We start from the raw sequence: 25,978 nt of genomic DNA, 5'->3' as shown, positions 1-25,978 counted from the left end.
CTGCGGGGCGCCCGGGAGCAAAAGCGCTGCCCGCTACTGCGTGCTCACACAGACGTGCCGGGCTCCTCGTTAGGTCACAGGCTGGAGCGCTTCCCTGCCAGCGTGCCACGCAGTTTACAACTAAAGCCATATACAGTGTATCTGAAGGGCTTATTTAATGCTGAAAATTTTACCCTAGAGGACAGAAGAACGTAAGAAGAAAGGAAAAGGCACCGTAATTAAGTCGTTCTTGGAAATGATGAGGTTTTTCTTCTTTTTTCTTTCAAATAACTTCTTCACTTTAATGTAACTTCAAGCCCAGACACTCTGGGAGGTAAACAGTCTTGGTAGCTGTGAGGGAGGAGAGGCAGGACGTGCCCCGGGAGGAACCGACCGCTGGGCTCTGGCCACTCCACCAACTCCAAAGCAGGGCCTTGGACACAAGAGCCCTGAGCAGCGGGAAGACGAGGGACTCCTCAGGTTCCAGAAGGAAGGTACCGTCCAGGTCCACGAAAGAGCGCCCCTGGGAGCATCTCTAAACAGGGCCGGGCAGAAGCCACCTCTGAGTGGGGTTCAAGACGGTGACCCAGAGAAGCGGTGCCCGGGCCTCGCCAAGCTGAGCGCCTGACGCCACCCCAAGTAAGATGCAGGGCCACAGTCGCAGCGGAAGAGGTACTTGCAACCGGGGTGAAAACCCTGGGGGGAGCTAACGCCAGAACCCAGAGAACTCTCCTCAACCGTGAACCTTCTAAAACGAGTTCTTCCAAGTAAAACGCGTGCAACTTCTCAGAGCAGCACAAAGCAGCCCCCAGCACTCTGGCAGTCCGTGCTGGGCCCGGTGTCCTCCGAGGCCCAAGGGAGCCCGCCAAGGGCCGCTGCTCCTCCCGCCGTGAGCCCCCCGGGAACAAGCCGGGGCGGTCGGATTCGGGAGCTACGGGCGCTCCATTTGACCAGCTTGTTCCACACCAGATTCCTCCTCTCCAGTCCCTGCGGACGCCCTGTCCTGTCCTTCCCCGGCCTCTCTTCCCCCTGCCCTGCCCGGCCCCCACCGAAAGTGCCACGTGCCGGGCTGTGCCGGGGTGTCAGGTCACAGGGCGCAGCTGGCAGCCCAGCAGGGCACGGCGTCCCTCTGCCCACAGCACGACAGTCATGTACCAGAGGGAAGAAACTCACAAATAAAGGGAAATTACCCAATCTCGTCATATTCTCCAAACCGAACACTTAAAGGCAAATCGTCATCTTAAAGTATTACTCTCAGGACTAAGTTAAAATAGATACTTGTCTCCCCCACGATCCGATATAAGAGTGTTTCTATTGCTTCTAAAGAGGACCATAAAAAGAATTTATATCCTCAAAAAAGAACTCAATTTGTTTACAAAAGAGCAACGGGGAAAAAAGCGTTTCCTCGCCCCTCCCCCACCCCCCCCTCCCCCGGTCACTTTGGCTCACAAGCTTTTCCGCATCACTCCAGGGCTCACAGCGACTCGCCTTCAGGAAGCATCCCTGGAAATCCAACCACTCTCCGTGAGGAAGTTTAAAATCCTCTTCTTCAGGACCTTGTCCAGGTAGCTGGGCAGGCGGCTTTTGGAGGGGATGCCCTGCCGCTTCTGGAGGTGGTCCTTGATGATGATGGTCTTCACGGTCACGTAGCGAGCGGGGCTCAGGTTCACGGAGCTGCAGAGCACCTTCTCGCGGTCCGACAGCAGCTCGAAGCCGGGCAGGTTCTCGATGGCGGCGAATTCGCTGTCCTTGCCGTCCTCCTTCCCCCGCTTGGAGCCGGCCGTGTTCTTGTTCTCCTTCCGCTTCTCCCGCTTGTGCCGGGCCGCCTCGTACTCGGCCGATTCCTCCATCTTGGTGATGCCGTTGCGCCGGTACCGCTGCAGCTCCCGGATCTTGGCGCGCAGCATCTTCTCCTTGTGCATGTTCTCAAACAGGTCGTCGAACTCCTTGCAGGACATGAACTGGTAGAGCGGCCGCAGCTTCAGCCGCAGCTCCTTCTCCTCCTTGGTGACCTTGCGCTTGGCCGTCTTCTCCTTCTCCTTCTTGTCCTTGCCCAGGAAGGCGGGCACCAGGTTGTAGTCGCGCGCGATGTTCTTGCGCCGCTGCCGCTCCTTGAGCTTCCGCACGTACATGTCCACGTGCGCGCGCTTCAGCTCGATCTCCACGTCGTCGTCGTCGTAGTTGACCGAGAGCCCGCTGATGAGCGTCTCGGCGTCCTGGTCGTACTCGATCTCGTAGTCGTCCCGCAGCGGCATGTAGCCCAGCTGCTGCTGCTCGGCCACCGAGATGTCTAGGGGAGGCAAGGGGGTGGTGAGGCTGGGAGACAGGGGGCCTCCACTGGGGCAGGTGTGGTCTGTCACCCGATTGGGGATGGTGTCGGGGATGCAGGCTTTCCCCAGGTTTCCGTGGATGTACATGCTTACATAATGCTCCATCACTTCCTGGGGAGTCCGGGAAGCGCCAACGTGAGCAGCCATATCCTCCTACAACGGCAAAGGTCAGAGGTCATTTCCAAAGTCGTCGGAGTGTCAGACTCAGCGTTCGCGCGATTCCCTTAACGCTTTCACAAAGGTTCACCTGAACTACTTCCTATGGCATCATTATGGTCCCCTCCCCAGAGACACTCCTCCTGCACATTCTTTAGGGCTGGGCTGATCACGTGGAAGTCAGCGCTAGAGGGAACCTTCGAGGATTCCGCCCGCCCGTGAGAAAGTGAGGACCCAGAGAGGCGCCAACGTGCGCGGGGTCACGGTGCGAGCTGGCAGCAGAGCGGGGCTGGAACCCACGCCTGAGATCCCGACTCTGCTCCCGGCTCCCTAAGAGAGCGAGCGGAGGCCCCTGGCACGGGCCGATCTGCCCGCCGCACAAGCCGCTCTCGGGGCGGCTGTCTGGCCGAGGGGCTCACAGCCAGAGCCCTGGGGCGCACGCCTCATCCCAGCCCACCTCTCCATTCCCAGACCAGACAACAGACACGCCCGGGTCTCCATCGCGCTGCCCGCCTCCCAACAGAAAGGGCCGAGGCCCGGTCTTTGACACCCCGGCCCCGAAGGTCCGCCTGTCCCTTTCCTAGGGGGCAGTCGCGTTGAGTGGGAAAGAGCCTTTCAAAGGGGAAGGTGGGCCATCACTTCTGACAGCCCCCGTGGCCTGGCGGCTGGAAACGCCCGGGCTGCAAGCAGGCGTTCATTCCGCGAACACAGAGTTATTAATGGGAGGAAATTGTACAACTCCCTCAATCTTTTCCTTCTGCCAAGAGGCCTCTTCCTCAAAGTCAACCGCTAAAGCCACTTCAGAAAGTAACTGCCCAAAATGCGCACTCATTCACCGGCAGCCACTCAGCACCCCGCCCGCCTCGCTCAGCCCGCGCTCTGCCCTCCCGGCTCTGGCAGCCGCCGGGGCGCCGCACAGGCTGCCTTCCGCCCCAGAAACGCGCGCCCCCCCCCGCCCCCCGAGATCGGGATGGTCCCTGCACCCCCAAAGGCCAAACTGGAACCCAAGAAACCAGCCAGTCTCCTCGGGCTGACGCTGCTGACAAACTGGGCATGGAGGGGAGGGGAGGGGAGGGGAGGGGAGGGGAGGGAAGCATTAGGAAGGATCCCTGGCACAGCGACCCGACCCAGCGTCCCTCCCGGAGGTGCCGCACAGAGGGCGGGGCTGAAAGGCACCGGAACAAAGAAGGCAGGACCAGGACCTAACTGCAAGGCCTCTTTCTGAGCACCATGCAGGGAAAAGGGAGGACCACAGCTAAAGCTAGACTGTCTCATGGAGAAACTACATGGTTTCTTCTTTAAAAATCACTCTTAGCGGGCTTCCCTGGTGGCACAGTGGTTGGGAATCCGCCTGCCAATGCAGGGGACACGGGTCGAGCCCTGGTCTGGGAAGACCCCACATGCCGCGGAGCAACTAAGCCCATGCACCAAGCTACTGAGGCTGCGCTCTAGAGCCCGCGAGCCACAACTACTGAGCCCGCGAGCCACAACTACTGAGCCCGCGAGCCACAGCTACAGAGCCTGCGCTCTAGAGCCCGTGCTCCACAACAAGAGAAGCCACCGCAATGAGAAGCCTGTGCACGGCAACAAAGAGTAGCCCCCGCTCGCCATAACCAGAGAAAGCCCGTGCGCAGCAACGAAGGCCCAACACAGCCAAAAATAAATAAAATAAAATAAATAAATTTATATTAAAAAAAAAGACACTTAAAAAAAAAAAATCACTCTAAGCATCAACTCTGTCATTATCCTTCCCCAGGAAGCATTTCATCCAAAAAACAACAAAACAAAAGCAAGTCACAACCATTCCCAGCAGCTACTGTCACTGACCCAGGCTGGCCACTCCCTCCTCGGAGCCTTGAGTCCCACAGTAAAGGAGCAGGAGGCCCCCCTCAGCGGCCGGTGAGGCTCTCGTGGACGGTAACGGTCTTCCCCTGGCTCCACCTTGGGGCCCAGGAGCCCCTGTGACACACTGGGAAGACACTGTCCCTGACCCACGCCCTTTCGGGAGCATGTCACCCTGGTGAGCGTGTCTGGGGAGCGGGATTGCCCGCCTGCGCCTGGTCTGAGCTGCCAGCTCCGGGAGCCGTGCCCCTCAGCCTCTCCCCCTCACCGCAGCTTCCACCCAGGCTGCGTGGGTAGGAACTTGGGCCCCCGATCTGGGCCCCGTCCCTGGTCCAGTGCAGACCTGCTGTGAGAGCTCTGCCCTCCAGCAAGTCTGCTGTCCACCCTGAACCCCAGCGACCTGCCTCCCAGAAATCATCAGATGCTCAGAGCACCACACTGAGGGTAAAATTTAAACCCTGAAAGAACAGAAGGATTCTCGGCAGCAAAGCTGCATCTGACCAAACCAAGGTATTTTTATTGATCTGAGGTTCTCTCCATCAATCCCGACACTCTGGGAACAGAGAGCAGAGGCCGTGGAGGCAGCAAGGAAGCCCGGGGGCCGCAGGATGCACGGCGCGTCCTCCCGGCGAGGGCTCTCGGGACCTCACCCGCGTTTGCTCCCACATGGGGCAGCTGAAAACGCACGCAACAGAAGGGTGTGTTCACGCTGCTGCCCTCGTGCCCAAACGGCTGGGAGACAGAAAGCTCTCCGCCTGTGGTGCATCAGACACCTTCTAAAGACACACGATTCCAGCCCCGTCCCCCAGGGCATCAGGTGAGGTTGGCAGGGCGCCACTTCACTGCACACCTTCTTATGACTTAGCGTTTTCAACGTTATGAACGTACTGCCCATTTTTAAAACTAAGGAAAAGTCCCAAGCAGAGGGAAGCATCAGGAGAGGGGACCCTGGTCGGCTCTGTTCACCACTGTGAGGCCAGGGCCCGGCAGCCAACCCCAAATTACAGACGCCCCACAAGCACCGGGCCAGTACTCCCCACAGGTGTCCCGGGCCCAGAGACACGGAAGGAAGCGTGCAGCCCCAGAGCGGACGAGACGTGGCAGCTACCTCAACGGGGCTGCTGGTGGGACCGCGGGCCTGTCTGTGCGTGAGCTAATGGCTCTGGGCTGCTTCCTGCACTGAGCAGATGCAAGATGCTCACATTTCGGGAGGGATTCGGTGTGCTGGTTTTTCACTTCTTTTGAGTAAAACTACAAGTATTTTTTAAGTAAAGTTAAATTCTGCCTCAATTCTCTGTTTACACAGGTCTAAGATTTTCATCCAAAATGTTTAAAGGAAAAACATACAGAGCCCTTAAAAGACACGGCTCTTGTGTTCCGGGGGGCGACACCCCAACGCTTCCGTGGCTCCACGCCTTGCTCTGCAAATATCCACACTCCCGCGGCTGCGTGGCGGCCAGGCGGGCGGCCTGGGCTCCCAGCCCCGGCGGGCAAGCGGGCCACCCAGCTGTGGGCCCCGCGCTGACACCTCAGTTATATCCAGCTCCTCTTCAGGTAACAAAGGGGGTCGCTGGCTCCAGATGGACCCGGGCGATGGGTATTTATGAAGCCACAGATCAGTGGGGCTAGCGCCCTGTCACCCCCATCCTGGGCTAGGAGCCCAGGAACCCCCATCAGCAAGCACGCCAGCCACTGCCTAAGGAAGGCCACTGCTGGGAGAGACAGTGGCCGCCAGCTACAGCTGAGAGAATCGCGCCCCCAGGGGCCACCACATTAGCTTAGTGAGCAGTGAACAAGGCCCAGGAAAGCACGCAAGGTCCTAGTTTCCAAGGACCCTCGAACAGTGAGGGTCATAATGGAATAGTCTAAATGACAGCGATGGCCCAGCTCTGATTCTAATAGGAGTCCACAGAAGGTAGACAGGTTCAGGGACGCGAAACCACAGTAATGAACACATTTTGAAAGATGACGGTTGAGAACAGCAACGGCGCTCCTTCCACAGGCCCAGCACCCTGCCCGTCACACCCTTCAATCTTCACGTGTCAGTGGTCACGCAAGTGAGGGAAGTGGCCCATCGCCACGTTACGGCGTCCCACGTGACAGCAGGCGGGTGAATGGGAGGGAAGTTCTTTCCCTCACATGTTCAAGGTCAAAGTTGTTTCTTAATCCAGATAGATGGATAGACAGATGGACAGAGGATGGATGGACGGAGGGACAGATGAACAGAAGGATGGATGGACAGACAGACGGCTGGGCAGGCAGAAGCAACAAAAGTGAGTTTGGGGGAAAGAGATTTGAAGAGAAAGTTCCCTTCAAGCACCACTAGAACTAAACAAGGAACACAGCTGTATCCTGCGGTTGGCTCCGCTCCCTCCGCAGCACGCAGTACCACACCGGTAAGCAGCCCAAAGCCTAACGCTAAACGCTTAGGAAAAAAGAGACTCCCATCTTTGCCAAAAGGTAAGGAGAGTTAGGTATGCTGCTTCCTGAAGTCCTCAGAAAAATAAAGGAAAACGTGTCGCTCAGACACTGAACTGGGCCCGTGAGGTCTACTTTCCAAGGCCACTGGACCCAGGCCAGAGGCAGCCTCTCCAGGAGAGGAAGGAGGCCCAGGGGGGCAACAGCTCCCCCGGGCGCTCCGGCTGCTCGGCACGCCCTCCGGCCTTCCCAGGCGCGCTCATGCCAGCCGCCAGCACCTGAGCTGGGAAGGGAAGAAAGAACAGTCCAGAGAACCGGCAGCACTGCGGGCCGGCCCGCTCCCGCCAGCGGGGCCGCCTCGGGTCTCTCCCCTCCGTGCTGGCCGCTCTCGCCCGGGGCGGCCTCTGCCCCCCCTGACCTGAAGGTCTGCTCGCCGGGCTGCTGGGCCGACATCCTCCAGACAAATGCCAACTACTTCCCACGTGCACAGGCTGGGGCCGGGCTTCGCGACCCACTCCTGGCCCCACCCCTTCACCGCGCAGTAACTCAGACGAATCACTTCTCTGTGCCTCAGTCTCCTTGTCTGAATTACGGAGGTAACGCCACCACCTCCTTCACGGGACAGAAGGGGGAGTTAATGAGGTGACACACGCACAGCGCTTAGCCCAGTGCCGGGCACAGTTTGCCCCCGTGGATGTTGGCTATCGTTACTACTACGAAGCGGTCAGCGTCACTTCCACAACCTGTGTTTATTCTCAAGACCCAGATCATCTCCTGAAGGGCGCCTTCGATGATCCCCAGAACTAGGTTCAGATTCTGGCTCAATTACTTACTAGCGTGGGATCCTTATCCTCTCAACTTCTGCTTCTTGATCTGTAATTCCTCCTCTTTAAGGGTTTGGTCAGGATAAAACAAAAACCATCGTGAATAGTAACAGTTAACGTGTACGAGCCTTTACATCTGTCACCTCATTTCATCCTCCTAGCGGTTCCCACGAGGTACCATGACTTTTACTCCCCACGTTTTACGGACTGGGAGAATAACCCTAGGTGAAGCTACCCCCCAGGGCACCGGCCAGCACTCGCCCACCCAGTGGCGCAGGGCACACCAAGAGCAGGCCGTGCAGTCAACTGCTTTCTGAGACGTTCAAAAGGCAGCGCAAGGCCCCGCCGCCGGGCTCCCGCTCTCCTCTCCAGACGGACCGCATCACAGAAGTGCGGCCACGGCTCCCCCTCTGACCTCCGGGATGTGTGAGGGCACCGCACGACCTACTTCTTCCCGGGCAGAGAATGCAGTCCAATCTTTGTGCACAAACCAGTGCCTTTCACAGAACGACTATCTCTAGCGTCACAGAGCACCCTTCCTGTGCAGGCTGGCGGTTCTGCTCTAGAGCATCCTGAAGAGCGCACATCCTTTCCCGGCGGCAGCGTCTGCCTGGGAGGCGGAGGTCCGGAGGCCGGCTTCGCTCCGGAGGCTCAGGGGCCAGGCCTGGGGCGGGCGTGCGCTGCATCTCCCGAGAGGGGCACGGCTCCAGCTTCCTTTTTCTTTAAGGGAAGAAGCCTCAAGGGGACAGAAGCAACCCAGCAGCCCCAGGGGCTGGGGCAGAGACCCCGAGAGCAGCCAGGACGCCGCAGGGGCCCCGGGGCAGCAGAGAGTGAGTGGCCTGTGGGGCCGGGAGAGAGCGGGGTCCAGGGCGGACTCAGAGCCCGGAGGGCGCTCCATGGCCGGCTCCCCCCACGGCTCTCCTCGTGCCCAGAGGAGCGCCCGGGCCGCCCGCCACCGGGACAAAGGGCCGGAGCCTGTGACAGGGACGCGAGCAGGAGCCCGGGCACCGGCCTCCCTCAGTCACTCCTTACACTCGTCCGCCTGCCCCGTGGACTAAACCTGGGCTTCGGACCCGGACCTGCAGCCCCACCTGGGCCTCTGCGCCCCCGCGTGCACGTGTGCCCTTCTCCCGGACTGGCTGCGAGGACCCCGGGCCGGGCCAGCCCCCTGCGCCGGAGCCCCGCGCGCTCACACGGGGCCCTGGACGCGGCCACTGCCTCCTCCAGCCCCGGCCGGTCACCTTTTACAATGAAGAGAACAGCCCGTCTGCCTCTGAGGGCTGGGAGGACGCCCTGGGCCGCCCACCCCGCATCGTAGGCCCCAGACCTTCCCCTGCCTTCCAGCCCGACCCCTCCTCTGGGATGCGCTGCTGTCCGGGTCAGGGCCGCCTCCGACCGCAGAGGTTGGTGACTAACACGGGTCTCTTGTCTGTGCTTCCAGGTCATCAGCCACTGCAGGGGCCCTGTCCACCTCCCTAAACTCACTCAGGATTCACCAGCTCACACAGGGGACTGGCCCTCAAGGGGACTAAAGCCTCTCAGGTCAAATCAGGCTACCTGTGAAAGAGCTTGAAAAAGCTGTGTGCCCCACTGCAAAAAAACAGCATGGCAGGTCCTCAAAAAAATTACACAGATCCAGCAATTCCACCTCCTGGTATTTACCCAAAATAATAAGGACTCCAGGAGATATCTGAACACCTACGTTCACTGCAGCATCATTCCCAACAGCCAAAAGTGGAAGCAACCCAAGTGCCCATCGATGGAAGACTGGATAAACAAAAGGTGGTCCGTCCACACACTGGAGTATTAGTCAGCCTTAAAGAGGAAGGAAGTCCTGACACCTGCTACAACACTGACGAACCTGGGGAACATTATCGTAAGTGAAGCAAGCCAGTCACAAAAGCACAAACGTTATTACATGAACCCACTTACGTGAGGTCCCTAGGACAGGCAGACCCATAGGGACACAAAGTAGAAGAGCAAGTACGAGGGGCTGGGGGAGGTGGAAACGGGGGACAGAGTTTCTGTCTGTGAAGATGTTCTGGGGATGATGGTGGTGATGGCTGCCCAACGTGAATGTACTCATGCCACCGAACTGGACACTTACAAATGGTTAAAATGGCAAAGTTTATGTCATGTATGTTTTACAATAAAAATATGTACTTTTTTTTAAATAATAGAAGTTTTAAAAGTCACACGCCTGGGCTTCCCTGGTGGCGCAGCGGTTGAGAATCTGCCTGCTAATGCAGGGGACATGGGTTCGAGCCCTGGTCCGGGAAGATCCCACATGCCGCGGAGCAACTAGGCCCATGAGCCACAACTACTGAGCCTGCGCGTCTGGAGCCTGTGCTCCGCAACAAGAGAGGCCGCCATAGTGAGAAGCCGGCGCACCGCGATGAAGAGTGGCCCCCACTTGCCGCAACTAGAGAAAGCCCTCGCACAGAAACGAAGACCCAACACAGCAAAAAAAAAAAAAAAAAAAAAAAAAAAAATATATATATATATATATATATATATATATAAAAGAGTCACACGCCTTACTCCACATCAGTGGTTTTCGAGTAGGGTCCCTGGGCCAGCAGCAGCGTCACCTGTGAAGTGGTTAGAAATACAGATTCTCACACCAAGCCTCAGACCTGCTGACTTCAGAACCCGGAGGGGGGACAGGATTCGTGTTTAACAACAAGCCGTCCAGAGTATTCTCAATCACAATGCTCTGCATAACCGTATTCATTCTAGCTGGTTTCTCCATCCAGGCTCTTCCCTCCTCCTCCTCCCCATCCTTAATGGCAATTAAGAACCCCGCTGTCGGGAGGCTCACAGGATGGACCTACCCGTTCCCACCAGCACACAGAAGGGACTTTCGCCTGGTTGAGGAGGTGACCGTTCTCATGGTCCCCAAACGAGGCTCTGCTGACCCACTGCATTAGGACTCCCTGAGAATGTCTGTAAACACCTATTTCCAGACCTCACCCAGGGGCTACTCTGTGCACCTAGCACAGGGGCTGATATAAAACGGGCCCCAAGTAAGTGCCGGATGAACAAATGAACCAACGACTGCACAGCGCAGCGATCACCTACATATCCGGCATCACCCGGCTGCCGGATGCCTACTGTCATCTACAAGAGTAAAACTCCTTGTGCAGGACATTCCACCTGCCTCCGATAATTAGGCCGAATGTATGTGCACAAGCACAAGCCCCCGCAGAGCCCACAGAGAACTTCGCATCCTTTTTCAGTTTGAAATCTAGCTTCAAGGCCAGCTTGAACCCCACCTCCTCCTAGAGTCCTCCTGACCACCGTCTGTCTGCAGGAGCCCGGGCCTCCCTCAAACTGTTCGATGCTCCAGCAACCAATCCACAAACGTAGAATATTTCACACTTGTGTTTACGACTGTGTCTGCGTTCCTGCAGGATCCATGTCTCATTCTGAATCTGCATAGCGTCCACCACACGACCGGCTGCCCTGGGGGGAGGAGGTCTCAATACCCACGGTGATGAGACCCTGTGGGCCCACCCGCCAGCCCTGCCCCGGTCTCGCCGTCACAGCTGTGTGTACCCCCGACCCCCGCGGCTCGTCCCCAAACCCTCCCGGCCTTACTGCCGGCACCCCTCGGCCGGGCCCGCAGCCCCGGGACGCGGCGTGAGTAGATGGCCCGGGCTACACAGCGGCCTGTCCCCACGAAGTCCCCACGACCCCGCGGAGAAATCGGAATGAAGGGTGTCACCTTCCTCCGCGCCACCGTCCCCACTGCCTTTCTCCACACTCCACACTCAGCCCGTGAGAGCCAGTTCCTGCGCCCGCCCCGTCGCCGTCGCCCCGCCCCGCCCCACCCACTCACCTCCCGCCGAGCCGGGTCCAGACCTGGCTCCCGCGTCGCTCTTTACCCCGGGAGGTTAAGGCCCAGGCTCCGGGTCAGGCCTGTGTCTACACCCTGGTTCCACCGCGTGGAAGGCTGGGGCATCCTGCACGAGTACTTTAAGTCCTCGGAGTCGCTGTTCTTCAGCTGTAAACTGAGAGCCACCCCACAGGGCTGCTGGGAGGAGCGTCACCCAGAACCGGCGCTTGCTAACGACGGCAAGCGTGGGACACGCCGCTTACGAGCTCACACCTGGGAACGGCACGCATCTCAGAGCAGCAGGGGAGCTTCTGATGACGCACAGTGAAGCTCAGGGTAAAGCAGCCCCAAAGAGCACAGCTACAGACACTAGAGCCGGCGCCTCGGCGTGGCCTGTGGACCTCGAGGCCTGGCTAGCCTCCCCCAGAACCCGCCACCGGTTCAGCAGGGAGAAGCACCCGGCTGGCTTTGTCTCTCGTAACAGCTGAGCCTGCTGCCAGCCGGGAGTCGGAATCTGCATTTTTAACAAGCTCCCCGGGTGATTCATGTGCACGTTAAAGTCTGAAAAGCACTGCTTTGGAGAACGCCCTCCCCGCTTCCTCTGAATCACTGCAAGCGTCCTAGCCCCCGGCTCCTAGCCCCCGGCTCGTTTCGCGAGTGTTTCCCACAGTGCTGCAGGGCGGGCAGTGTAGGCGCAGCTGGGCGCGCGGGCTCTGGGGCCAAACCGTTCAGTTGAGCGCCTGCTGCTCTGCGCTGCTGGGAGGGCCTCACAAGAAGCGCGGGGGCTCAGCACGGTGGCCGGCACCCAGCAAGGCTCTTGGCCCGCGCTGCCTACTTTGAGCTGCTACTGTAGAGACAAGAGCGCAAGAGTAAGTGGGGAAGGCAGGGCTCTCTAAGGCACTGATGTATAAGAAGAAAGACCAGTCACGAGCCCTGATCTGGCGGAAGAACTCTCTAAGCAGAAGAACTAAAAAATGATCAAGGAGGGTAGCAGCTGGGATCCCAGGGGTAGGCAGGTACTATAAGGCCTGCAGGCCCTGACGTTTCATCTCCAGAAAACTGGAAGCCACGGAAAGCTGATGTGACGTGACGTGCCCTCAAAGAGCGCTCCGATCCTGTTGCCTGGAATGTGCTGCAGGGCGCAAGCACGAAGCAGGGAGGCCAGTAAGCAGGCCCCCGAAGTGGTCGGGCGAGAGAGAAACATCAGCCTGGACTAAGGCTGAGGCAAGCGGTTAGATTCCGGAAATATGCTGAAGACAGGCTGCTACTGAACCGGACCCAGAAGGCCCTGAGGGTGGTTCTTCATTTGTAGCCCGAGTAACTGCTCGAGGTGTGAGATCTGGGTCAAGGAACGTCGAGATGTCCGGGAGATAAGCACGAGGATGTCAGGGATGGGCTCGCGATCGAAGGCTGGAGCTCAGGGCAGAACTCCAGGCTCAGGACCAAATGCTCACAACACTGTAAGCCCCTGAAGACCCGGGTGAAGTCCTTCTGTAACATGCACAGAGCAGGTGCTCAATACACATCAATAAACGGCATTTCAGAACAAAGTGAGAAGGAAGGTTTTCGCGGGTGGCCATCATGATGCTGGTGCCTAGGTGAGAATTTGTACAGCAGCGTCTCTAAGGAGTTGGGGAGAAGAGTAAAGATTCCAGGGCTGTGAAACGGGTACTGGTCCCTGAAGACTGGCTCACTTTATAGAAACAAAAGCAGACATAAATAAAGGCAGGGTGTGTTTGGGAATGTGGGGAGAAGTGTGGAATGCCTTCCAGTAAGCCCAGGAGGAGAGGCGTACGGTCGGCCCTTGGTATACGTGGGTTCAACCCCGCTTCGCCATTTTATACAACGGACTGAGTACTGGAGGACTTTGGTGGCCTGGGAGGGTTCTGAAACGCATCCCCCATGGATACTGAGGGCCGGCTGTACTGCTGGAGAAGTGGCAGCAAGATGAAACACTGGTTCGGGGAAGCTGGGGGACCATCAAGTGGAAGGGTCTGGAAAGATGGGGAGCTGGGGTCAGGTCTCTCCTCCCTACTTCTCACAATGCCTGGAGGTGGCCGCACATCCTTGGCGGCTGCGGCCCAGAGTACAGCCAGGCTTTCCCCTTCCAATAGGGATGAGAGCTTCCTCTTGCAGAGTGAAAAGAGCGCTCCTCAGGGACCACCTAGAGAAGCGCCGCCACGTCTCTCTCTCTCAAGGAGCCCGAGGTAAACGAGTCCAGTCCAGCTCTCGCCTTTTACTCTCAGATAAGTGTCCCCATAGAAACCTCCTGACAGAGGAAGAGACCAAAACCCAGGACGGGACGCTCCTGTGGCGGAACCCACTGAGCCCTCCTCACACGAGGTCCTGGTGTCGCAGGGACGCCAGGATGAACAAGTGCCTGGCAGGGGACACAGGCCACAAAGCGAGCGGGGCCATGAGGGCAAGGTGAGCGCCTGCGAGGCGGTGGGAGAGGCCGCGGGCCCGTGTGGAGCTCGTCTGGCCTTCACCACCACTGTCCTCCAGGCAAACCCAACTCCTTCCTCGGGCGCCTACTGCTGTCAAGTCTGCGGACCTGCCTGTGTCCCCCGACTCCCACTCCGTCCGGTGTCTCGCCCAAGGGGTGCACCCGGCAGACACCTACGGAAGTAATCCCAAAGGCGGGGAAAACGGCCCTGGTGTCAGACAGCCACGGTCCGAACCCCCGCTCCGCTACTTCCTGCTGTGTGACCTTGGGCGGGTGGCTTAACCTCTCGGCGCCGGGTCTGGGGCGTGAACTGGCCCTGTCCCCCCGGCCCTCCGCGGCCGCGCCGAACCCGCAGGTGCGCCGGCCTCCCGGCCCGCTGCTCACCCAGTTTCCGAAGCCGAACTGCTCGATGGCATCCAGCAAAAGCTGCTCCTCGCGGCTGGTCCAGCCGCCCTCGGCCTCGGGCCCCCACAGCGTGAAGCGCCCGCCGTCCACCAGCTGGTAGCCGTGGTAGCGGCGGTGGTGGCCGATCTCGGCGCCGGCCGAGAAGCACTCGGGGCACAGCTCGATGTCCTGGCACTCGGTGCAGCGGAAGCGCAGCGGGCTCACCTCGGCCAGGCAGTACACGCAGTACTTCTTACCGAGCTCCGCCATCTTCCCCCGCCCGCCGCCCGCGCCCGCCGCCGCCGCGACCGCCGTCAGCGCGCCGCCGCCCGGGCCCGCCGCCGCGCTCCAGCAACCGTCGCCCGCCGCCGCGGCCGCCGCCACCGCGCCGCCCCGCCCAGGCGCCGCCAGAGCCGGCCTGCCGGGCCGCGTCCCGCCTCAACACGCAGGCGCCCTCGGGCCGGCCCGGCCGCCGCCGCCGCCGTCGCCCCGCTGCACCGCGCAGGCGCCCCGCGCGCGCCACCGCGCGGGGGCCTGGCCCGCCGCTCTGCGCCTGCGCGCCCCTAGCGCCAGCCGCCCGCCACTCCCAGAGTCTCCCCGACGCCCCGCCCCAGGCCGGGCGCGGGGAAAAGGGCGGAAAGGAAGCGCGGCGGACGCGCCACGCCCCTCGTGGAGCGAGCCTACGCCCTCCCCCAATCAACGCTACCCGTCGTCCGGTCGCGACCTCCCATTGGCCTGCTCTTGCTAGGAGGCGGGGAGAAGGGGGGCAGGGCGTCAGGCGGACGTCCAGCCAATCGCCGGGCCCACCGCGCGCGCCCCTGGTTGCCCCTGGAAACTTAACAGCCTGCAGCCGGGGTCCGCGGCGCTGGCCCGGAGGGAGGGAGATGGACGACCGCTCCGACCACACTGGCGACCCCGAGAAGGAAGATGGAGATGTGGAGAGCCTGGCCTCACGGCTGTCCGGGATCAAAACCAGCTCTGGCCCCCAGTCCCCGGCCGAACCCGCGGAGCCGGAGCCGGAGGCCGTAGAGGCTTCAGAGGAAGGCGCCGAGCCGGCCGAGTCCCAGGAACGGCCGGCTGCCACCGAGGTTGCTGACGAGAAGGGGCCCGGAGAGCCGGAGTGGCCGGCCGAGGCCGAGGCGGAGGCCGAGCCAGGGGACCTGGCGGAGGCCGGGCCTGAGGAGCCAGCCAAGCCGGAGCCCGAAGGCGGCCCCGAGGAACCAGAGAAGGAGGAGTGGGAGGAGAAGGAGGAGTGGGAGGAGGAGGAGGAGGACGAGGACGAGGAGGAGGCGGAGGTGGCGGCGGAGCCGAGGAGGAAGGAAATCCCATCGCAGGTCTCTCTGCAGCAGGCCACGGCCGGCAAGGAAGAGGCTGCGCCAGATCGAGAGGCTGAGCGGGAAGGACAGCTGGCGGAGGAAGGAGAAGAGAGCGAGGAGAGCGAGAAGAAGCTCGTGCAAGGAGGCCTGGGGAAGACCGAGGACGAGCTGGGGGATTTGGGCGAGGGGCTAGAGCTTGGGAGTTGCGATTGGACTGAGGAGGTGCAGACGCAGCAGGAGCAGCAGCTGCGCGCCGAGCTCCTGGAACAGTACCGCTCCCTGATGGTGGCGCGAGGCCGCTACCAGCGCTACAACATCTACCTGCAGCACAAGATCCTCGAGGCGCTGCGCAAGAAGAAGGGCCTGGATGCAGCCGAGGTGCCCGAGAAGGGCGCGGAGCCTGAAGCCCCCGAGAAAGAGCAAGCATACCTGCGCCATCTGGCCATGCTGGAGGATCTGAGGAAGCAGGAGTCAGATGACCTGCGCTGGTACCACCGCGAGCTGGACCAGCTGAAGCAGCAGTGCAAAGAGAAGCTCTCCTGGGCGGAGAAGGAATGGCGACGCTTGCAGGCACTCAAGAAGCAGGTGGTGATGCAGGCCATGGGCAGCTGTCGGACGAGGGGTGGTCGCCAGGCCGCTCTGCGAGAGGTGGAGCAGATCCAGGCGTTGGAGGATAAGAAGGAGAAGGAGATAAGCGCCGTGAGGCTAGAGAATGTGCAGCTGAAGCAGAGTTTGGTGCATTTTGAAAACAGGATGAGGGCCCAGGAGGACCTGACAGAGGGCCTGCTCCTGATAGATTTTGAACAGCTTAAGATTGAGAACCAGACCTTCAATGAGAAAGTCGAGGAGCGAAATGAGGAGCTTTTGAAACTGCGCAGCAAGGTGACCAACAATGTGCAAATAATAACCCATGTGAAGGAAAAGTTACACTTTGTGGACATAGAAAATGCGTGTAAAAAGTCAGAGCTTATGGAGATTGAGACTCAGGTGGCCCTAAAGAGGGACATCTTGACCAAGACTAAGCAAGCCCGAGACAGCCTGCGGATTGACAACATCAAGCTGAATCAGAAGTGCGGGCTTCTGGGCAAGGAAGCACTCCTTCGGGACATGGAAGAGAAGGTGGACAGGACTGAAGAGCTCAACCAGCGCTTGGAAGCCCTGAAGCACCATCACGCTGGGCTTATTCTGTCCTGCAGAGGCGTGAAGCAGAACATCAGGGAGGCCAAAGCCTTTCTGCCTTCTTGACGGGAAGAGTCAGCAGAACGTCTTCAATCTCAGCAAACTTCATCCTTCGTTAACTCTTATTCTCCATTTCTTGCCATTCTTACAAAGGCCTATGATGTTTGGGATGGAACTGTGTTTTGTATTCTTAATTTTTCAGCTTCCCAATTAGTGCTGCGCACAAAATTGAGTTAGCGCTCAGTTCACACAGGGTTAAGTAAAATGGGTACAGAGGAACAAACAGGGATGACTTACTTCTCATAAAAAGCTGTCAAAAGCCCTTTTATATCTGAGCAATTCCATAATTTCAGTGTCCTGACACTGAGGAGAACTGTTCTTCCTCCATGTGTGAGAGGGTTCGACAAATGGGCAGGGTGCCAACAACATTCCTGTGCATTAAGCTCAGTGTGAAATCCCCTTTGAATGCACTGAACTGTGTGGTCCTGAGTCGCCGGCTCAGTTCGAACCTCACTAATTCCCTTAGTCTAAAATTGTTATGCATGTAAGTAGCACTAGCTTCTGGGGTAATAAAAAAATAGCCAGGAACAGGAGGAATGAGAACCAGGGAAAGGAGCTGACGTTCCTTCGTCTCTCCTTTTCCAATGAAAGGAGGCTCAGTCTGTCTACTTAACTGTGAATGTTTGTTTCTGGCTCAACGAGTCTTCAATTCTAATGAAACGTTTTCTTGGATCCACGAAAGAAATGCATTGATCTGTGCCAAAAAATGAAATTTTGTTTTCCAGTGAAGACAGAATGGTGACTGTATTGTGTATTTCGCCAGGTGCAAAATATATGGACTGGCGACTGCCGACTGTCCATAAGCCTTCTGTTTTCCGCGAGATATTTTCAGATCTTGGACCCTCACTGTGCACATGATTTTCCTCTGTATCAAATATTAAAATGTCTCTCATTCCTTGAGTTCATGTAAGAAACCCCTGATAGGTCTATCTCCTTAACCTGGAATCAGTGATGAATATTTTCCGGTTTCTTTGATGCTTTTGGGAGCTAGGGGCTTGGTTTTATTTCTTCTTAATCTTAGCTTGAATTTTGAGATGTGCAGATTTGGGATTAACAGTATTCTCCCATCCCTAAACTTAAGAATAAGAAAGATCATAAGAAGGGTGATCTCTTTTTTGGTGCGAAACACCTTTAGAAACCCTTCTTTCTCTAGGCAGATGACTCAGTTGGTTGTGAGAAAATCACAATAACTTTCATCTTTTGATGACATGATTTTGTTTTCTAAAGTGTGTTCCCTTTAAACCCAATAAAGGTTGATTAAAACTCCTTTTCTTCAGCACACTTATACACTTTTTTATAACGTACTTATCAGAGCGCACAAACGTTACGAGGAGAGGAGTAAAAAGCTTTGCCTTCCTACTTCCTTCTCCTCATCCTTTACAATTTCTGTCTTCTCTCCATCCTATTCATCAAGACCTAAGTGAAGTAGTGAATCACTGACAAATAGAACTTGGTTTTCCCGGTGCCTCAAACTGAAAGCGACACAGGTGCACTAGGTTCTCTTGTGGCTGAGGAGGCTTGAAAGTCAAACTGGCAATAGGCTCGGTGCCTTCACCAAGCGAGCAGCTTTCATTATCAGTGTCCGGCCCCTTGGTTCACTAGAGAGAATAGGTATTTTCAGCTGATGCTGAACCACTGGCAGTTACCCAGGTGGATCCAAACCTTTCCTCATAAGCCTTCAACCCAGTGACTAGCAGGCCTCTGAGAGCACAAAGATACAAAATAGACTGATGAGGCTGGCCTTGCTTTAAGCAGCAAAGCTACCGATGGTCTCTCAAATTACATGACCTGTGCTGGAGGTGTTCCAATTGACTAGAAGATAAATAATCTTCTGTGGATTATTTCATAACGAGGTTCTTTCTAATGAGATTATAGGAGAACTCTTGATCATGAAACAGCAACACATTCACAAACTGTTTTAGACAGACTGCTGTCCGAGGAAGAATGCCAGGACCCTAAAGTATCCTCTCCCCTGTCTTACTGACAGCCCTCTGCACCCCACAGCAGCCTGCGTTTAGCCCCATGCCAGCCTTTGACCCACCGCTTTGTGACTGTCTGCTTCGTCCTCTGTGCCCCCGAGACAAAGGCCCCGGAACACAAGGACTGTTAGCTTACCATCCGCCTTAGTGGCCAAGCACATAATCAATGTTGAATAAATTTGTTGGACTAATGCATAATGTCAGTCTCATTTTCTGAAAATAAGGGTTACTTGAATGCCTATTGTATGTCAGGCACCAAGTTCTACGTCAGATTCAGAAACAATTACAGGTAGAAAGGAGGATTTCTCACGAAGTGCAACCACTGAAGAAAATGACAGGGGAGCAGCTTGCAGCCACGGGAAGAAGGACATACGGAGAGTTGTCCATTCCAGCAGAGACCCTGCCTTCCATGAGGGGAGAGTTAAAGAGTAGTGCCTGAGTTTGGACTAGAAACCCCTAGAACTAAGATTATTTTTATGAACACTAAAAGGCTAAAGATTTGTTTTTCATCTCCTTGTCAAAAAGTACAGGGCCTGAAAAATGCAGGCACGAGAAAATTTGAATGAGATGTTACATGAAACCAGCCTTCTGGGGTTTTTTTTGTTTTCAACACTTTATTCTAATTTCGAAATACAAATGCACAACCACTTCTAATCTTCAGGTAGACAGCCAAGGCCTTCCCTTAAGGGTAGATTCTTTGATTCTCGAATGACTGCACCCATTTTGAATTGTCTATGGATTTCAGAAACTTAAATTTCTTGTACAACAATCTCAGCGCAGACTCCATTATTATTTTCTTTCAGAATCCTGGCCACACCACTTCCTAAATCAGGCAAGTTGCTCAGCGTCTTTGTGCCTTGGTTTTCTCAGTACCCATTTCAGAGTTACTGTGAGGATCCAACAGATATTTTATATAAAGGCTTAACGTAGTGCCTGACACATAGTAAACGCCCAACAGATGTTAACTATTTTCCAGTTGTCTCACCCACACCCAATTCCATAGCATTTTAAAGAGATCTGCCTTTATTGAGACTTTTCAAAGCTTTTAGTGTTCTTAGAAACAACAATTTCTTTTTGCACCATCGGTTCACATAACATTAAATTATGTAAATACAGTAACTACTACCATTGGCATAAACAAACTTTGGAAAAAGAATCACAATGACTTACACTCAACTTGTAGATGTGGACATGCCAGAGAGCAGCCTACTGGGCCAGGAACATTCAGGGTGAACTAGCCTTTTTTAAAAAATTGGTCTGAGTCGGATGTGTCCACTGTTACAGTGGGTTTTTTGTTTGTTTTTGGCAGCAGTGGCAGGAGAGAAGCAGGCACTATCTGGATAGAGCCCCAGCCATCTGAAAAAGAAACACTTTTTTATTGGTAAATGAAAATCATTTTTTGGTGACATCACATTGGAAATGTTTTACTACGTAAGTGGAAATACATGTTCATCTGCAGCCATAATTTAGATTTTTGCCACTCAACAGGGGTGCCTGAATATAAAAAGAGTTAATGCACCCCAATTTGGTACTGTTTGTTTTAAACTTTCAGGTAAGCCTTAAGTCAGAGTGATGAAGCATGCAAATGCTATGAGTGAAAAGGACTCCAGGAGCGTACCTCCACTGCTTCCCATCTGAGGACTTCCTTGGCTCTAAGCTCCCTCCGCTGGCCGCGCCCTTCCTCTGGTCCACCTGGTGACCAACAGCTAACCCCAAGGCCCCGCTGGGTGGCCGGCACCTCCCCACCCCACTGGCAGCACCTCGTTCCCTCTCCTGCCTTCTCGGCAGGCTGCACACTGCAGGGGGTGGTTTTTGAACTGTCAGCCCACAAGTTTCTCTCGGAAAAACGGTCCCCAACTTCCGCTCCCACCCACGGCTCGCGCGCTGCACGGGGGTCCTCCCCCAGGGGCCGGCCGTCGGGCATGGCTCTACCTCCTCCGAGCTGAGGTCAGAGGTCCCGGAGGAAAGCTTCCGAAGGCCCCAGAGCAACGTGTTCTCTGGGGAGGGGTGTTTCTGAGCAAGTGCTGGGAAGCCACAAGGCCAGAGTCCGAACCCCAGCTCTGCCACCAACTGGCTGTAGGGGCCCAAGCAGATCACTTCCGAGCCGCACCTCAGAAATGGGGCAGTGACAGAGCCGCCGTGGTCATGAATGAGGTCAGCCACGGAGCACTCAGCCCAGAGCCGGCGTGGGTGGAGCAGTGAGCGAGCCCCCGGCGGTCAACCCTCGAGCACCCTCGGCCGGCGGAGGACGGAGAGCACAGGGCAGTGGCCCAGAGCGGTGAGGCAGGTCACTCGCGGAGAGAGGACCCGAACACCCCACGAGCCGCGCGTCTCCGAGCTCTGGAAGGAAGAGCGCGCCGAAACGCGAGCATCGCTCTGCCCCGCTCTGCGGGAACTGGTGGCCTTCTCCTCGCTCACCGCCGCCACGGGCGGTGCTGCTGGTCTCCACCCCGGACGGGGAGGGGCCACGGCCACCCGCTGACGTTACGAGGCTCCGAGCAGGGTCGAAGTAGTGTCAAGAGCCCGGCGGCTGGCCCAGAAAGCCCGATGACCTGCTCGCACGGGCGGCAGGCTCAGGGATGTGAGCGGGTGAGCGTGGCAGACACGTGGGGACGAGGGGCTAAAGCCACGGGCGCTCAGGCTCGAGGAGCAGCTAGCCTGGGGCTCCCATCCGCCTAGAAGGGGTGCAGCGCTAACTTTCCAGCCCTTGACTAACTTACCATAACTGTACCATCTTCTTTATTTAACTGAGACTAGTAAGTGGATTTTAAAATATTCAAACAGCATGACACTCAAATTTTACCGTACTTCAGGGTGAGAACTCCAACTTTAAAGCAAACTTCCGTGAACGTAAGTAACAATTTTACATGACTTTTATTTAATAAAACCACATATTTACAATTGAAAAAGTCCTAGTTTGATACACTTTACTAAATAAAATTAAAGGTTAACTGTACAAGCAATTAAAACATGATATGTAGCAAGTGTTATCAGGGGTTTTCTATCAGCAAACTATTTAAAACAGTCAAAAACTGAGCAGTTAAAAAGTACCCTTTAAAGTGAACGTTTTTCCAGATGGGATTTCAATGACTGGTGGGGACACAGCATCCGACTCCGAAGTGCCAGCTGCACAGAGGTCCCAAACCTGAAGCCTCACATCCTGAAAATCAATGGCACGGGAAGTGGAGAGGGCAGGGTTCCAGGGGCTGCACTTCAATTTCTGCTTCCAGTTTTCCTAAACGAGAATGTGAAGCAGAGAAGCACAGCCCTGTGCTGTCCGGCAGCCCTCTGCGGAAAGGGGCGAAGTGACCCTAGACTGGGCCTTAGAACTTCCCGGCCTCTGAAGTGGACGCATCAAACCAGCAAGAGCTCGTGTGGTCCCTGGACAGGTCAGGAAAACCTCCTTTGAACTAAAGATTTGGAAGTATTCCAGATTGGCCTGGAATCCTGTTTAAAAATGTAATGCATATATATGGTGCTATCCAAAGAGATTTATGTCAAACTGTCTGACAATAATGTTGAGGGCTGGGGTCTGACTACACATGAAGTTGCACAAACGCATTCTCAATAACTTGCCCATGCCCCTTGCTACATCGCTTTCTGTCACCACTTAAGGAACATCTGTATGTACAGTAAGAAAATATATACATCTTTCAAGAACAGAAAGCCCATGTCATGGAATAAAACCAAGTATATCCGTGAGGAACGGCGTGACCGGGCTCGCGGCCTGTTTCCCAGGCCGGGCTCAGCCTGGGTTACACTCAGCCGCATGAAGTCAGGGAACAGCTGTCTCTGGAAGGCTGCCAAGAGCTGGGTGAAGACAGAACACCTCCAGGAGGTCGGGCAAGTCAGCGTTTAAAGGCTGAGGCAGACAGTGTACCAAGACGCTCTGCAACCTCCCTGGAGAGTTCAGCCAGGAACACAAGGGAAAAAATGACACACGGAACACAGCTGGGACGGAGGGCATGAGGATGGCCACTGGCTCGGCACCTTGCTTTGTCCCTGAAGTGTCATCGGCGGATATGGCAGATATAGAAAACCTATAAAAATAATGCCGTAGTTAGGCTTTACCCCCAACCCGTATCTCCCTGCCGCGCACTATGCCCTCAGAGCCGAGGGCGCTCCCGACATCAGGAACCAGGTCAGCTGGGGGCACTCCCTGGGGGTGGGACAGATGGCTGAGAAGGGCTGCAAGGCAGCGGGTGCCCTTGAACCTGGCCTACTGAGCGCGCCAGAGACCAACATGCCAACGCGTTAGCATGGAACTGGTTTCCATGGAGACTGGCCTGTCCTTTGGACTTTTCTGTGCCAAAACTGTTCATGTCTTTGAATTTGGATAACCAAAGTCCTCAATACAAAGTTCTCCAAACTAGTCAAGGAAAAGCTAGAACAAAACAGTTGCTAACGAACTTGGGGAAAACCAGCTACGCGGGGGAAAGGCTGCCGGCACGGACACTGAGAATCCTGGCAAGACGTGTGGGCTGCTGGACGCGTGCTGCTAGCTCCTCAGTCCTTACAAGCGTCCGTCCGTAAGTCAAGTGCGTGAGGCGGGATCACCGCACGCAGGACTGCGCCTGCCGTTTAGGGGACAAGGGGAGTGCGCTGGCAGAGCAAGGGAGCAGCCCCCGACCCCGCCGTGCTGCGCCGGCCTCCACGGGAACCAGGAGGGTGCAAGAGGGCGCAGGTCTGAGCACCCTCTTGCCTCCCCTCTGGCTCAGAGAGGCCGCCGCCGTCCGTTTCCCACCAGCGTTAAGCCCGTCTCAACTGCCGCGGCATCTCTGTGCGCGGCTCCTCCTGCTCGAACTCGCCGCCACCGCTCGACAAACGTGGGCGCAGCCTCTGGGACAGCAGGGCTCCCACTGGAACCTAAGCATGCACTGTCAGCCCTCCTGCTGGAACTTTGTCAAGGCAAAGGTCGTGGTAGAAGGTCACCCTGAAGGTCAGATCGTGTCCCAGGGAGCCCACGCGCACTCGTCAGCGGCTGTCCTGTGAGAACCCATTTTCCTCTAATGTTATCTTTGGTAGTTGGGCTTTAAAAACATGACCTGCGGCCCTGGAAAGATTATCTCGGTAACTAAATCAGCAATCCCTTTCTGACGAAAATATGTAAATACGAGCCAATAACATCTCTGAGGTCTCCCAAATAACATTTCTCATGCACCCTGGCTATGAAAAATTGTAATGTACTTTCCAGTAGTTGACATAAAAGCATTACAATTTAATTAACTTTTGCTGAAATGAGGGGAGGGGATTAGCCACTGCCCTATTTTTAAACCATGCAGAATATGCAGTGGTTTGGCCATGGCCATCATTCCACTGAGCTTCTTAAGGCTTAGCCTTGGTTTAATTCTTTTAAAAGTTTTTTGTTTGTTTTGTTTTGTTTTAAGGCCAACTCCAGCATTAGGAATCAAACATGAAAATAGCCCCTGTTCTTCGGAGCTGCCAGCGTGTCCGCCTGAAACAACACAGGTGCCCCTTGGAGAACTGCTTCAGTGCCGAGCGCAAGTCCACCTGCCGCCTCAGTGTCTGAGAGATGGGCTTCCTTTCTCCATTTCCCGGCTGTCCTTCTGCAAGGCGGTCAGTACCTGGGAATCACAGGAAGACATCGGTGGGTGATCTGCAATACACACTGAGCACAGGTCCAGACAGCCTCCTGTCACCTGCCACTCCTGTGGTCCGTCTTCCACGCCTGCATCCAGACCCACCCTTCAGCACGGAGATCCAACCACGCCGTCGCCGGGCTAACGTCTACAACCACTTCCCACCAGCCAGCAGGTACCAATGTCAAGGCAGGGCTACAGGGCTCTGCTCCTTCCACAGTCTGGCTCCAGCCCCCGCAGGCCCCACTCTAGAATGCCAACGCCCTCCGGGGCCTCCACACGCAGCTGCCCCCGCTGCCCTGCCCCTCTCTCTCCACCAGCAAACGATGCATCCTTCTAAGGCCTCAGAGACATCAGCTCCTCGCACGCCTTCCTGAGAGTTCCCAAGGCAACTTAGCTCCTCCATCTCGGTGCTCGGCTCTTAGTTAACACCTTTGTTTTTAAAAACATTACATTCCACTCTGGTTGCTTAATAACAGCCGTGACGTAACAATAGGCCCCATTTATCGCATGCCCACTCTAGCCAAGCAGGGCGCTCACCAGGCACCTCCAGCGTAGCAGCTGTTTAATCCACACAACACTGTAAGTCACCTGAACAAGAGACACTCATACAAGTGACCTGCTAAAAGCCAAACAGCGCATATGGACGCAAACCCAGATCTGTCTGACTTCAAAACCACGGGACTCTCTGTAGCACCTGTGCTGAACTACTTGGGCCAGGCGCTATGCCACTTTAATTGAATTACAAAGTACAAGGGGTAAAGCAGAAACATTTTATGTGCGTTTCAGATAAATTGCACAGAAGGGCCAAGGGTAGAGAAAAGTCCCCCTCTCTACCTCTAAGCAAATGACACTTTCAACCAAACACAAACATTGAACTGTTTTGTAACGCTCACCAGGATCTTAACCTTAAGCACAGTATTTAAGAGAAACGTGCATAAACCACAATTCCCATGGGCCCTGGAACTAAATAAACTCACTGATGCCTACCATCAGGCCAACTCCTATTACTGTCCCACTACTAGAGAATGTCCTACTATTTAATAACCTTTGACCTGGTTTTAACCAATAATTTTCACCTAAAATGCAAGGAGCAAAATGACAGATCTGAATTCAGTCCTCCTCTCTTTGCGTGTCTCTGTGGGTATGCGGGTGAGGGTGGGGATAGAGGGAAGGACCAGTGAAATACCGGGATGGCCAAAAAGTTCGTTCAGGTTTTTCCGTAATCTTACAGAAAAATACTAATACTAATTAAGGATTTCAAGATGTAGCCCCATACTTTCATTCTGCGTTGCCCATTTATTTCTTAATCAGAGAAGGGCTCTTCTTCCCTCTTGCCAGATCCCTGATAATTATATAGCCAGTCCTGCTCACGCATGAGCTGAGTTGTTTTAACGGCTTTACTGAGATACAATTCACATACCATACAATTCACCCATTTAAAGTGCACAATTCAGTGGCTTTTAGTATCTTCGTAGACATGTGCAACCCTCGCCACAGTCAATTTTAGAACATTTTCATCACCCCATCCTCCAGCTATCACAGCCCTGCCCCCCACCTCGCCCATTCCCTTGGCAACCACTAATCTACTTCCTGTCTCTACAGATTTCCCTTTCTGAAATTGCGT

At 55.8% G+C, this 25,978-nt stretch overlaps 3 protein-coding genes across 7 annotated transcripts in view; 1 reads left to right on the top strand and 2 right to left on the bottom strand.

Annotated features, from left to right (window-relative positions):
* Window positions 1–1,410: 1,410 nt before the first annotated feature.
* TADA2B (transcriptional adaptor 2B) lies at window positions 1,411–14,524 on the bottom strand. Its single transcript, XM_059923648.1, has 2 exons — window positions 14,218–14,524; window positions 1,411–2,462 (listed from the first exon to the last, which is right to left on the bottom strand). The coding sequence occupies exons 1-2, from the start codon at window positions 14,485–14,487 to the stop codon at window positions 1,470–1,472; spliced, it is 1,263 nt and encodes a 420-aa protein (XP_059779631.1). The 5' UTR covers window positions 14,488–14,524; the 3' UTR covers window positions 1,411–1,469.
* Window positions 14,525–14,952: 428 nt separating this feature from the next.
* On the top strand, window positions 14,953–17,997 carry CCDC96 (coiled-coil domain containing 96). The gene has a single exon (XM_059924289.1). It carries the CDS (start codon window positions 15,102–15,104, stop codon window positions 16,776–16,778), a length of 1,677 nt encoding a protein of 558 aa, XP_059780272.1. The 5' UTR covers window positions 14,953–15,101; the 3' UTR covers window positions 16,779–17,997.
* Window positions 17,998–21,606: 3,609 nt separating this feature from the next.
* The window catches only part of TBC1D14 (TBC1 domain family member 14), a 101,913-nt gene continuing 97,541 nt past the window's right edge, over window positions 21,607–25,978 (bottom strand). For 4 of the 5 annotated variants that reach the window (XM_059923644.1, XM_059923645.1, XM_059923647.1 and 1 more), the window contains one exon: window positions 24,067–24,336. In XM_059923644.1, the coding sequence (XP_059779627.1) occupies window positions 24,271–24,336 (66 nt within the window). In that variant the 3' untranslated portion in view covers window positions 24,067–24,270. Of the gene's footprint in view, window positions 22,792–24,066; window positions 24,337–25,978 lie in introns of those variants that run through there. The other variant, XM_059923643.1, reaches the window with a different exon arrangement.

This window comes from Balaenoptera ricei, chromosome 5 (genome assembly GCF_028023285.1).
Source record: "Balaenoptera ricei isolate mBalRic1 chromosome 5, mBalRic1.hap2, whole genome shotgun sequence".
Taxonomy (NCBI): domain Eukaryota; kingdom Metazoa; phylum Chordata; class Mammalia; order Artiodactyla; family Balaenopteridae; genus Balaenoptera; species Balaenoptera ricei.
This window is presented reverse-complemented; position numbering and strand designations above follow the sequence as displayed.